This window comes from Heterodontus francisci, chromosome 13, assembly GCF_036365525.1.
Source record: "Heterodontus francisci isolate sHetFra1 chromosome 13, sHetFra1.hap1, whole genome shotgun sequence".
NCBI classification, from domain to species: Eukaryota; Metazoa; Chordata; class Chondrichthyes; order Heterodontiformes; family Heterodontidae; genus Heterodontus; species Heterodontus francisci.
Window position 1 is genome coordinate 97,444,385 of NC_090383.1, and position 14,246 is coordinate 97,458,630.

General features: G+C 44.1%; 1 protein-coding gene across 4 annotated transcripts in view; it reads right to left on the reverse strand.

Annotated features, from left to right (window-relative positions):
- LOC137376523 (F-box only protein 11) overlaps positions 1–14,246 on the reverse strand; it is a 167,714-nt gene that overhangs the window by 97,275 nt on the left and 56,193 nt on the right. For all 4 annotated transcript variants that reach the window (XM_068045233.1, XM_068045231.1, XM_068045230.1 and 1 more), the window contains one exon: positions 10,107–10,234. In XM_068045233.1, the coding sequence (XP_067901334.1) occupies positions 10,107–10,214 (108 nt within the window). In that variant the 5' untranslated portion in view covers positions 10,215–10,234. The remainder of the gene's footprint in view (positions 1–10,106; positions 10,235–14,246) is intronic.

Below are 14,246 nucleotides of genomic sequence, written 5' to 3' on the forward strand. Positions count from 1 at the left end.
AGAAGGACCTTGGGGGTACTTGCCCACAGATCACTGAAGGGAGCAGCATCAGGTGGTTAGGAAAGCATACAGGATACTTGCCTTTATTAGCCGAGGCATAGAATATAAGAGCAGGGAGGTTATGTTACTGCTGTATAAAATGCTTGTTAGGCCATAGCTGGAGTACTGTGTACAGTTCTGGTCACTACACTACAGGAGAGGGTGTAGAGGAGATTCACCAGGATGTTGCCTGGGCTGGAGCATTTCAGTTATGAAGAGAGACTAGATAGTCTGGGGTTGTTTACCTTGGAGCGGAGAAGGCTGAGGGGGCACCTGATTGAGGTATACAAAATTATGAAGGGCATTGATAGGTCAAACAGGAAGAAACTTTTTCCCTTAGCGAAGGGGTCAATAAACAGGTAGCATAGATTTAAGGGAAGGGGCAGGAGGTTTAGAGGGGATTTGATGAAACATTTTTTTCACCCAGAGTGTGATTGGAATCTGGAACACACTGCCTGAAGGGGTGGTAGAGGCAGGAACCCTCAACGTTTAAGTAGTATTTAGATGAGCACTTGAAACTCCATAGCATACAAGGCGACAGGCCAAGTGCAGGAAAATGGGATTAGATTGGACTGGTGCTTGATGGTCAGCACAGGCACATTGGGCCGAAGGGCCTGTTTCTGTGCTATAAAACTCTATGAAGAATGCACTGTAATAGAATAGTATTTTTCTTTTTACATCCACATTTTCTTTAAAACAAGGTATTATTTGAATATACTTCAACTTCTAATCGGAAATGAATGGACACTGCAGCAACTCAATCACAAGACACTCTCTTTTAAGCAGCCAAATTGTAATCACCAATCCACAGGATCGGCCTCGTCGTGTAATCACAATTTCCTTCTCGAGAGGGCAGCAACACCATGAAAAGATCATGCAGATAAAAGACACAGATATTTAAAAACTTAAGTTGGAGCCACTAGAGGAAGAAAACTTTACAGGGAGGTTGAACTTCATTCAGAGGTATAATTAATACTCCTTATTTGATCATCCTCAATTCATACTCGTAGAGCTAAATGGCATTCTCTGAGCATTTAAGTTCAAATATTAGTTTATTTGCCTAGTAGCATTCCACTGTGTCCAAACCTTTAAGGATTGAAGGAAACACCTGTTTCCAGTCAACCAGTCAGAATTTTGTCATAACACTAAAGCTTCAAGACAATAACCATTATCTCGCTACTTCCAGGCTAATCCATTGTACAGCAATTTTTATTGAGGCATCTATCTTGCAGGACCACAAATATCTGCACCACCGGAACCAGGAGTCAAGTTGATTTCCATCCAAGTCCTATAAACATCAAAAATGCCAAACTTATGACTGTTTAGCCATTCGTCAGATCTGGTTGGACCACATTAAGCATTACAGAGGCCTGTTCTCTTCTCAGTGTCAGAGTTATATGGCACAGATACAGGCCCTTAAGCCCATCGCGTCCGTGCCGGCCATCAAGCACCTATCTATTCTAATCCCATTTTCCAGCACTTGGTCCATAGCCTTGTATGCTATGGCGGTTCAAGTGCTCATCTAAATATTTCTTAAATGTTGTGAGGGTTCCTGCCTCTACCACCCCTTCAGGCAGTGCGTTCCAGATTCCAACCACACTCTGGGTGAAAAAAAGGTTTCCGCAAATCTCCTCTAAACCTCCTGCCCCTTACCTCAAGTCTATGCCCCCTGGTTACTGAAACCTCCGCTAAGGGAAAGAGTTTCTTCCCATCTCCGCCCCTCATAATTTTGTATACCTCAATCAGGTTCCCCCTCAGCCTTCTCTGCTCTAAGGAAAACAACCCTCGCCTACCCAGTTTCTCTTCATAGCCGAAATGCTCCAGCCCAGGCAACATCCTGGTGAATCTCCTCTGCACCCTCTCCAGTGCAATCACATCCTTCCGAAGTGTGGCGACCAGAACTGTACACAGTACTCCAGCTGTGGCCTAACTAGCATGTTATACAGCTCCATCATAACCTCCCTGCTCTTATATTCTATGCTTCGTCTAATAAAGGCAGGTATCCCATAGATCTTCCTAACCACCTCCTACCTCTGCTGCTGCCTTCAGTGATCTATGGACAAATACACCAAGGTCCCTCTGACCCTCTGTACTTCCTAGGGTCCTACCACCCATTGTATATTCCCTTGCCTTGTTAATCCTCACAAAAAGCATCACCTCACACTTCAGGATTAAATTCCATTTGCCACTGCTCTGCCCATCTATATCATCCTGTAATTTAAGGCTTTCCTCCTCACTATTTAAGACACCCTAATTTTCGTGTCATCTGCAAATTTAGTGATCATACCTCCTATATTCACACCTATATCATTAATGTATACTACAAACAGCAAGGGTCCCAGTACTGATCCCTGCGGCACACCACTGGTCACAAGCTTCCAATCGCAAAATCAACCCTTGACCATCACCCTCTGCCTCCTGCCACTAAGCCAATTCTGGATCCAATTTCCAAATTACCCCGCATGCCATGGGCTTTTACCTTTTTAACCAATCTCCCATGCAGAACCTTATCAAAAGCCATACTGAAGTCCATGTAGACTACATCAACTGCTTTACCCTCATCTACACATCTAGTCACCTCCTCGAAAAATTCAATCAAGTTTGTTAGGCATGATCTCCCCCTGACAAAGCCATGTTGATTATCCTTGATCAATCTTTGCCTCTCCAAGTGGAGATTAATCTTGTCCTTCAGATTTTTTTCCAATAGTTTCCCTACCACCGACATTAGACTCACCAGCCTGTAATTACCTGATTTATCCCTGCTACCCTTCTTGAGTAAAGGTACCACATTCACTGTCCTCCAGTCCTCTGGCACCTCTCGTGGCCAGAAAGGATTTGAAAATTTGTGTAGAGCCCGTGCTATCTCCTCCCTTGCCTCATATAACAGCCTGGGATACATCTCATCTGAGCCTCGGGATTTATCCACTTTTAAGCCCGCTAAAACTTCCTCCCTTTCAATACTAATTTGTTCAAGTATATCACAATCCCCCTCCCTGATCTCTACACCTACAACTTCCTTCTCCATAGCGAACACAGATGAAAAGTAATCATTTAAAACCTCACCTATGTCATCCCGCTCCACACACAGATTGCTACTTTGGCCCCTAATGGGCCCTACTCTTTCCCTAGTTATCCTGTTGCCCTTAATATAAAGTGCCTTGGGATTTTCCTTTATCTTGTCTGCCAGTGTTTTTTCAAGCCCCCTCTTCGCTCTAATTACTTTTTTTTTTAAATTACCCCCCTACACTTTCTATACTCCTCTGGGGCCTCCACTGTTTTTAGCGCTTTGAATCTGCCATAAGCCTCCTTATTTTTTTTCCTTATCCAATCCTCTATATCCCTCGACATCCACGGTTCTCTGGACTTGTTGGTCCTACCCTTCACCTTTATGGGAACATGTTGGCCCTGAACTCTTACTATTTCCTTTTTGAAGGACTCCCACTGGTATAATGTAGACTTTCCTACAAGTAGCTGCTCCCAGTCCACTTTGGCCAGATCCTGTTTTATCATATTGAAATCGGCCTTCCCCCAATTCAGTACCTTTATATCTAGTCCATCTTTGCCCCTTTCCATAACTACCTTAAATCTTACAGAATTATGGCCACTATCCCCGAAATGCTCCCCCACTGACACTACCACTTATCCGGCCTCATTCCCGAGGATTAGGTCCAGTAACACCCCTTCTCCGTTAAAACTCTGCTCCAGGATCCTCGTGGAATGCAAATATAATCCCAACTGCTTTTCTACACTACCAAACATCTCGTTCCTCATCAACAAGTTTGACGATTACCACCTTCAACATTCACTCCCCTCTCCACCTGCAAACAGTTGCAGCAGTGTGCACCATCTACACGATGCACTGCAGCAACTCACCAAGGGTCTTTCGACAGCACCTTTCAAACCCACGACCTCTACCACCTAGTTCCCCTCCAAGCCATACACATCCCAACTTAGAACTAGATCACCATTCCTTCACTGGCGCTGTGCCAAAATCCTGGAACTCCCTTCCTAACAGCACTGTGGGTGTACCTACACCCCAAGGACTGCAGCAGTTCAAGAAGGTAGCTCGCCACCACGCAAGGTGGAATTAGTGATGGGCAATAAATGCTGGCCTAGCAACACCTGCATCCTATGAGCGAATTTTTAAAAAAGCCCATAGACTTCTTTGTCACAAAGATTGAGGCCATCCTGTCACTCCCCATGCCTACCAAAACCAAGGTTCCCGAGGCCCCTGCCATAATTGCCTGAACCAGCTCCTTTCTTTCATCTCCCCTCACACCTTCTCAGAGTTAAACTCCTGCTCTCTCATTCATATTCCCACAAAACTGATCACCCACTTTCCCTCTTGGCTCTCATGCTAGCTGACATTCTAAACTTCTCCCTCGCCTCAGGCACTGTTTCACTCCCTTTCAAGTTTGCCATCATAGCCACCATCTCAAAAAACCCAACCTTGACCACTGCCCTTGCAAACAATTGCCCATTTCCAACCTCCCATTCCTCTTCTAAGTCATTGAATGGGTTGTTGCCTCCTAAATCCACGCGCATTTGTCCGGCAACACAATGTCTGAACCTCTCCAATCAGGTTTCCACTCGGCTACAACATTTAAAACTCCCCAAAGTCACAAATAATATCCGCTATCCCTCCTCACCCTTCTCCACCTCTTTGCATCCTTTGCCATGGCTGACCAGATCCTCCTTGGACACCCCTCCTCCATTATCTAGCTGTACGAATGCCCTCACCTGTTTCTATTCATACCTAACCTGTCACTGCCAGAAACTCAAACAAGAAATGCTGGAAATACTCAGGTCTGACAGCATCTGTGAAGAGAAGCAGAGTTAACGTTTCAGGTCAGTGACCCTTCACCAGTTCTGAAGAAGGGTCACTGACCTGAAACGTCAACTCTGCTTCTCTCTACACATATGCTGCCAGACCTGCTGAGTATTTCCAGCATTTCTTGTTTGTGTTTCAGATTTCCAGCATCTGCAGTATTTTGCTTTTATTTTACTGCCAGAGACTCTCCTGGTTCAATGGCTTTGCTTCCTGCCCATGCCTAGTTACTTCTTGATCCATTCTTGGCCCTCCATTCACATTTATTTTCTGCGCCTCTGCGATGTCAGATTCCACATTTACAGTGGCAACACTCAGCTCAACCTCTTTTGATACCTCTGCCACCCATGTTGTCAGCCTGCTTGTCCAACATCCAGCCATGTATGAGCCACAAATTCTTCCAATTCAGTATTGGATATAACAAAGTCTTCATTCATTACTCCACCCAGAAACTCCTACATTGGCTTTCTGTCCACCAATGTCTCAAAAATTTAAAATTCTCACTGTCATGTTCAATTCCCTCTATGGTCTCAGCCCTTCCGATCTCTGTAACCGCCTTCAGCCTTTCAGAAACAACTTTATTTATATAGCACCTTCAACATCGGAAACGTCCCAAGGTACTTCACTATCAGACAAAAACATGAGTCACATGTGGTGGTGGAACTTAATCGGCGCTCCTCCAACTCTGGCCTGTTGCACATCCCCAATTGTCATCACTCCATCAATGACAGTCATGCCTCCAGCTGCCTAGGCCCTAAACTCGAATTCCATCCTTTAAGGTCTTGGCCTCTCTACCTCTCTCGCCTTTAAGACACTGATTTTTTTTTTTTAATTTGTTACGTGGGATGTGCGTGACACTGGCAAGGCCAGCATTTGTTCCCCATTGCTAATTGCCCTTGAGAAAAAGTGACGGTGAACTGCCTTCTTGAACCGCTGCAGTCCATCTGATGCAGGTACACCTACAGTGCTCTTAGGGAGTGAGTTCCAGAATTTTGATCCTGCGACAGTAAAGGAACGGCAATACATTTCCAAGTCTGGATGGTGTGCGGCTTGGAGGGGAACCTGCAGACGATGGTGTTCCCATGTGTCTGCTGCCCTTGTTCTTCTAGATGCAAGAGACCGCGGGGGGTTAGGAAGATGCTGTCGAAGGAGGCATGGGGAGTTGCTGCAGTACATCTTGTAGATGTTACATTCTGCTCCCACTGTGCATTGGTTGTGCAAAGAGTCAACGTTTCAGTTGATGGATGGGTTGCCGACCAAGCGGGCTGCTTTGTCTTGCATGGTGTCGAGCTTCCAGAGTGTTGTTGGAGATGCAGGCAAGTGGAGATTATTCAATCACACTCCTGAATGGTGTCTTGTAGATGATGGCAGGCTTTGGAGAAATCAGGAGGTGGGTTACTTGCTACAAAATTCCCTGCATCTGACCGGTTCTTGTAGCCACAGTATTTACATGGCCATTTCAACTAGTGATTTATCTGCACTTAAAATACATAGTTTCAGCACAATTCAGCTAAAACTGCAATATGTTGTACCAGAGTGGGAAGATATGGTTCTGCGCCCACAGAATTCTCAATCAAGACACTCTACAAAAGGCAAAGCAGATGGAAGAAATGTGTATTATTGGGTTTACCCTCACAATACTGCTTATTACCAACTCTATGGCTGATCTGGCAATCTCCATACTTAGTCCTTTTTGCCATTGGCCTCTAAGTCTTGCTACAATATAGTAATATACTATCTAGTCTCTTTGTACTTACCTGCATTGAGAAACTAACTAGATTTCCAAAAAGCCTTTGATAAGGCAGCACATAAGAGACTAATAAATGAAGCTGGAGCGTGCGAGTCTGGAGACAAGTAACAGAATGGATTGCTGGCTGGAAGGCAGAAAACAGATTGTAGCAGCAAAGTTTTAGTTTAGAGATACAGCACTGAAACAGGCCCTTCGGCCCACCGAGTCTGTGCCGACCATCAACCACCCATTTTATACTAATCCTACACTAATTCCATATTTCTACCACATCCCCACCTGTCCCTATATTTCCCTACCACCTACCTATACTAGGGGCAATTTCTAATGGCCAATTTACCCATCAACCTGCAAGTCTTTGGCATGTGGGAGGAAACCGGAGCACCCGGAGGAAACCCACGCAGACACAGGGACAACTTGCAAACTCCACACAGGCAGTACCCAGAATTGAACCCGGGTCGCTGGAGCGGTGAGGCTGCGGTGCTAACCACTGCACCACTGTGGCTATTCAGAGTAGTTGAAGGTGAGAAGTGAGATCCCACAAGTATCAGTGCTGGGACAAGTGGTGTTCACAATTTATATTAACTATCTAGACTTTAGAATCAAAAACACAATTGCTAAATTTACAGACACCTACTTTTTTGGGGTGGGGGGGGGGGGGGGCGTCAATACTGAGGAACGCACCAAATTACAAGGCATTAATAAAGCTGCAGACCAGGCATATAATTGGCAAATTAATTTCAACAGATAAAAGTGAGCTATTACATTCAGGTAAGAACAGGCACTCACAAAATACTTGGAGTATCCAAATGGGGTAGAGGAGGAATGAAATCTGGGAGGAAAAATACACAATTCATGACTAACCTGCAGTGCAACTTTTAAAGCCATACAAAGAAAGAAACCAAGCACTAGGGTTTATCTATAGAGAAATAGAATTGAAAAGCAGAGAAGTTATGCTAAATTTGTATCGAACATTGGCTAAACTACACGGAGTGCAGTGTGCTCTTCTGGTTGTCATGTTATAAAAATGATAGAGCTACTGCAGAGCATGCAAAAAAGATTTACAAAGATGATAACAGAACTGTCAGGTCAGCCCTATTAGCAAACGATGGACAGGCAGAATCTCTTTCCTGTTGAAAAGAGAAAGTTGAGTGGTAACCTAATCGAGGTCTTGGAAATAATCAAAGACTAGACAAGGAGAGAGTTGTTTCCATTATGGGAAACAGCAAAACTAGAGGACACCAATACAAGATCATCACCAAGAAATCAAATAGGGAATTCAGTAGAAACTTCTTGAACCAGAGAGTGGTGAGAATGTGGAACTGGCCACCAAAGGGAATGGTGAGGCAAACAGCATAGATGCATTTAAGGGAAGCGAGATACCCATGAGGAAGAAGGGAATAGAGGGTTATGCTAATAGCTAGATAAGGAGAAATGGGAGGAGGCTCAAGTGGAGCGTAAAAGCCAGCATGGACTGCTGGGCTAAATGGCCAATTTCTGTGTTTATTTTCTATGTTATCCCATGTAATATCAAAAAGGTAGTGCAACCATTAAGGAGACAATAAAAAACTATTTACATATTCCTTTTCACTCAATCACACTGTTACACTGTCAACGCAAACATCCTGGATTACACCGAGCTACCAAACCCCTCGACTAATTGGCACACTACTGGCTTCCACCACATCTAAGCTCCTGTACAGGCTCTCGGGTCTCCCAGAATCCTCAGAGTTTCACCGAGTATTGTCGGATTTACTCCTCTTGAAAAACAGCAGTGTGTTCTTAAGATTCACTGAAGATCTCAGGCCAACAGCACCAGTTTGCATAGCAGCCATGAAATCCCAACAGGTCTTTTGGTTATAGCATGCACCAACCATTAGTCTTCTACTGAAGAACATGATGCAAAGGTATGCCATTTTAGCAGCCCAATCTATGCAGTTTCATAGAATCATAGAAAAATACAGCACAGGCGGCCATTTGGCCCATTGTGCCTGTGCCAGCTATTTGAGAGCTATCCAACTAGTAACACTCCCTTGTTCCTTCCTCACAGCCTTGCAAATTTTTCCCCTTCGAGTATTTATTCAGTTCCAGTTTGAAATTATTGAATCCGATTCCAACAGCACTCCAGATAACAACGCGCTGTGTAAAAATTGTTCCCTCATGTCACTCACTTCAGGTTCACTTTAAATCTGTGTCCCCTGGTTACTGACCCTTCTGCCACGGGAAGCAGTTTCTCCTTGAACACCTCTATTAAATTTCCTCTTAACCTTCTCTGCTCTAAGGGGATCATCAGCTTCTCTAGTCTCTCCACATAACTGAAGTCCTTCATCCCTGGTACTATTCTAGTAAATCATTTCTGCAACCTTTCTAAGGGATTGACGGCCTCCCTAAAATGTGGTGCCCAGAACTGGCTACAATTACATAGGATTACACAAGATATACAGAAAGTTTAAATCATCAGAGGTAATGAAACAGAAAATTCAGAAGTTCTTGAGAAAACAAATTAATTTCAGGGGCAGGGAGTTACAGACAAGGGCTGAAAGAGACAAATTAGTCAGATCCAAAATAAATTTCAGATAGCCCTTAGAAAGATTAAACATCTTGAAATAACCACCACCATGCTCATATGGCTGCAGAGTATTAAACTATCATGGCATCCAGCACTGTCTTCACAAAAGTTAAATATTGCAAAGACATAGTTTACAGTACATGTACAATACTTAATCCAAAACAGAATCGTTTGCATCTCATTTGATGGGACATCTTTGCAACTTTGATTCCAGCCTTTGAAATTCATGGGATAAACACTTCCAGTATTTCATGCAAAATCCTCTCTATCTCCAAATGAAAAGCATCAGCTCCGACAAAGCTCTTTCAGAGCTGCAGATGATAGAAGATTCAAACAAACATTTTTAAAGTTGAAATTGCAACTTCCAAAATAGATAGCTGGTATAGTTCCAAAACACACATTTTCCAACACTGGTTTTTTTTAAAACGGAAAGTCATTATTTAAGTTAAAACCCTTGCATCTGTATTATTTCTGAGTTAAAGCTGTACTAGATCAAAATCTACTCCATTTAATTTGATTTATTAGATCAATTTTTGCACTAATTTATATTGTCATTTTGTTTATGTTGGTGAAATTAGAGAGTCAGGATATGAGATTTTTCATAGCAACAGAATGTATTGCTTAAACCTATAGGCCTTACATGTCAATATCCAATATTTAAGTCTGCACACTCCATCGGTGGACCATGAATTCCCTCACACAAAATTAAACCAAACACGTGGTGCACAAGAAAGACAATGCCCATCTAACCCTGCAAGAACAACTCCACTTCTGGTCAATAACATAATGGCAACTGTTAATACAATCACTGTGGTAGCCATGCTTCCATAAAAAAAAAACCATGCATAAAGGCAAGGGTGTTTTTTTGGGATGGAAGAGTTGAAAATAAAATATATTTTTCTAAACCTGTGACCGTGACTCACCTCCATGCTATTCTTTGTAGGATAAGCTGCTCGTTTAGACAGTAGTGACTTTCTCCGCAGCTGGTATGGACTGTTTTGTGCACCAGGTCCTGATTCTTCTGCAATCATGTCTGCAGGGACATCCTCATCTACAAAAAAAAGGGGGAAAAAATAGTTGGTACTTACACAAAGAATGCAGATGGGGACTTAATGTCCTTAAAGGGCCTTCTCTCCATAGATGATGTCAATATGTTCCTTTATGCAATTCACCAAAGCTATTCCATCTCCTGAACAAAGGGTCTCCAAATGTTTCAACACCTCCCACCAAAAATAAAAATCCGAATCAAGTCCAGAATACTGGTAAAACATTAACTTGGCCCAAGCTGGAGTATTGCATCCAATCCTGAGCACCACACTTTAGGAGAAAGTGAAGGCTTTAGAGAGGATACAGATGACATTTACTGGAATGGTTCCAGGGACGAGGGATTAGTTACATGGATAGGCCGGAGAAGCTGTGGTTGTTCTCTTTAGAGCAGAGATGACTAAGAGGACATTTGATATAGATATTTAAAATTATGAAGGGTTTATATGGAGTAAATAAGGAAAAACTGTTTCCAATGGCTGACAGATCAATAACCAGAGGGCACAGATTTAAGCTGATTCGCAAAAGAACCAGAGGTGACATGAGGAAAAACCTCTCTTCAACAAGTGGTTAGGATTTGGAACGTGCTGCCTGAAAGGGTGGTGGAAACAGATTCAATAGCAGCTTTCAAGAGGATTGGATATTTGAAGGAGAAAAAACTGCAGGCTTATGGGAAGAGTGTCAGGGAGTGGGACTCATTCTTTGAAAGGGCTGGCACAGACACAATGGGCCGAATTATCCTATTATTACTATGCTATGATTCCCCATCCAATCTTATAACCTGCATTATTGGTTCTTTAACAGTAGCCTTCCCTAACATAATACTTCAAAGGATCCAGCAGCTAAGTAGCTCATTTAACATTCAAATCAGTAGTTATCCTGATTGCACACAATCCTATTCTTATTCAGCTTTTGCAAATATGCTGTGTTGGACATCAAATGCACTTATCCAAAACAATCCTTTTGGGGTCTGGGGAGAAAAGGAGGCAGGCAGAAAAGAAAGCTTCTAACCTCAAGTTTTGCTTCAGGGTGGTTAATTTAGGATTCTGTATTTAACAAATGTATAATTAGCATAACACCTTTAACATGGAAGTCACTGAGGCATAAAAATATTAATGCTCTGACATGTGGAAATATTAAGAGGGGTGACCAAAAGCATGGTCTGAGGTAGGTTTTAAAAGGACCCAGATAGAAAGATGCAGAAGGAATGCCAAATGAAGGGGTCTGCCAATGGTGGGGTGGGGTGTTGCACAAAATGACAGGAGGAGGATGGAATCATTGGGGTTACTGCTTGACAAGGCCTTCAAATAACGATGAAGTAACCAGAGAATAGCTATACGCTTATTCAAGGAGGATTCAAACCAATGATGGCAGCAGAGGAGGACAGTAAAAGGAATAGTGATCAGCTGGGGTAAGTAAGGATAGGTGGAGGGTTGGGGGTGAGTACCTAAGACAGGAGGCGGTCAAAGAAGGGGGGGGGGGGGGGAAAATGATGCATTCACTTCCAAAGACTAAAGCCAAAATGTGCACACAAATGGATGCAGTGATTTCAGGTTAAATATACACTGCAGGTTAAGAAAGGCATGTTCTTGTCAGAAACAGTGGTCAGGGAAAAGACAATATAAACTACTCCAAAGTTCAAGTCGGAGGTCCTGAGGAGGCATGATGTTGAGTTGGGTCAAATCTTTCGCGAGTTTCTCCTTTTCCCCTCATGCCCTCGGAGCTCATTTTGCTCATCAGACCCACTCCTGTCCCCTTGATCCCATTCCCACTAAACTATCATCCAACTTCCCCTCATGGTCCCCACATTAGCCAATACTGTAAACAGTTCTCACTCAGTGTTGTCCCTCTCTGCTTTAAATCTCATCATCACCCCTCTCCTCAAAAAAACTCTTGACCCCTTCGCCCTTGCAAACAACCACCCTATCACCAACCTCCTTTTCCTCTCCAACTCCTTGAATGTGTTGTTGCCTTCCAAATCCGTTCCCAATGTTCCCGGAACTCCATGTTTAAATCCTTCAAATAAGGCTTCCACCCTGCTACAGTGCTAAAACAGCTCTGATCAAAGTCACTACTGACATCCTATGCGACTATGACAAAAATAAACTTTCCCTGCTCATTCTTCTTGACCTGGCTGCAGCATTTGACACGGCTGACCACACCATCCTTCTCCTACACCTCTCACTGTCGTTCAGCTGGGTGGGATTGCACTCACCTGGCTCCATTTTTAACTCTCCAATCATAGCCAGAGAATCACTTACAATGGCTTCTCTTCCTGCTCCAGCACTGTTGCCTCTGGTGTCCCCCAAGGATCTATCCTTGGCTCCCTGCTATTTCTCATCTATATGCTGCCTCTCAGTCATATCATTCGAAAGCACAGCGTTAATTTTCACATGTATGATTAATACACTCAGCTGTACCTCACCACATCTTCAATGTTGCTAAATTATCTGACAGCTTATCCAACATCCAGTATTGGATGAGCAGAAATTCCCTCAATTAAATATTGGGAAGACTGAAGCCATTGTTTCCGGTGTCCACTCCAAACTCTGTTCCCTAGTTACCGACTCCATCCCTCTCCCTGCCAACAGTCTGAGATTAAGCCAGTCTGTTTGCAACCTTGACGTCACACCTGACCCCAAGATGAGCTTCCGACCTCACTTGTGTCATCACTAAAACCTCCATAACATCACCTGACTGCCCACATCAGCTCAGCTTCTGCTGAAAACCTCAATCACGCTTTCATAACCACTAGACGACTTCTCCAACACATTCCTGGCTGATCTCCCACCTTCTACCCTCTGTAAACTTGAGGTCATCCAAAACTCTGCTACCCATGTCTTAACTCACACCAAGTCCCATTCCCCTATCACCTGTGCTCGCTGACCAACACTAGTTCCCAGTCAAGCAGCATCTTGATTTTAAAATTCTCAGCCTTATTTTCAAATCCATCCATAGCCTCGCCCCTCCCTATCTCTAATCTCCTCCAGCTCCACAATCCTCCAAGATATCTGCGCTGCTCTAATTCTGGCCTCTTGTGCATCCCTGATTCTAATCACTCCATCACTGGTGGATGCACCTTCCGTTGTCTAGTTTGCAAACTCTGAAATATCCTCCCTGCACCTCTCCACCTTGCTTTCCTCCTTTAAGACGCTCCTTAAAACCTAGCTCTCTGACCAAGCTTTCGGTCATCTGACCCAAGGGCCAGAATTTTACGTCAGGACGGAGGCCCTGCCCACCAGCCAAAAAGTTGGGGCTGAGCCTGCCTCCGCCGGGCCTGGAAGCCACGCCATGATTCTACCTGGCCCAGGCCCTTAATTGACCTCAGGCGGGACTTCCGCCCCTCTGAAGCAGGAGGTCCCACCTCCAAGAGCTGGCAGCCAATCAGCAGGCCGTCAGCTCTTCAGTCCCAGCAGCGCCACCAGGAGTGGTGCCACTGCCATGACTGCAACCAGCAAGAGGAGCAGCAATGGAGGCGGGCCTGGAATTGAGCTAAGTGTTGGGGCCTTGCTGGGGACAATCAGCCGGGCCCTGGTGAGGCAGGAGGGGGACAACTGTTCTTCAGCAGGGACAGCTTGTGCCAGGGGGAGGAGGGACGCCTCCCTGGGGGAGCGTAAAATTCCAGCCAATACTTCCTTTTGTGGCTCAGTGTCATACCTTGTTTTATAATGCTCCTGTGAAGTGCCTTGGGACATTTTATGATGTTAAAAGCACTGTATAAATATGCTGTTCTCGACAGTCAGACTGAATCTGCTTGGAGTACTCAAGAACCAGTGTCCAGGATTTAAGATAGTTGTGAAAATGGAGAAGATTCAAGAGATGTTCAATGTGTAAGATCAGGTGGCTGAAATACTGTAATGCACAGGGAGATGACACACAAGTTCAATATCCTTGCTACTTAGCCCATTCCCTCCGTGCCCCTCCCCTAACCGATTTAGAATGGGAGGGAGAAAGAGAAGAGAAGAGGGTAAGAGCATCTAGTGGGGTAAACTATATTTCAGCTCAGTTAAGTTTTATCA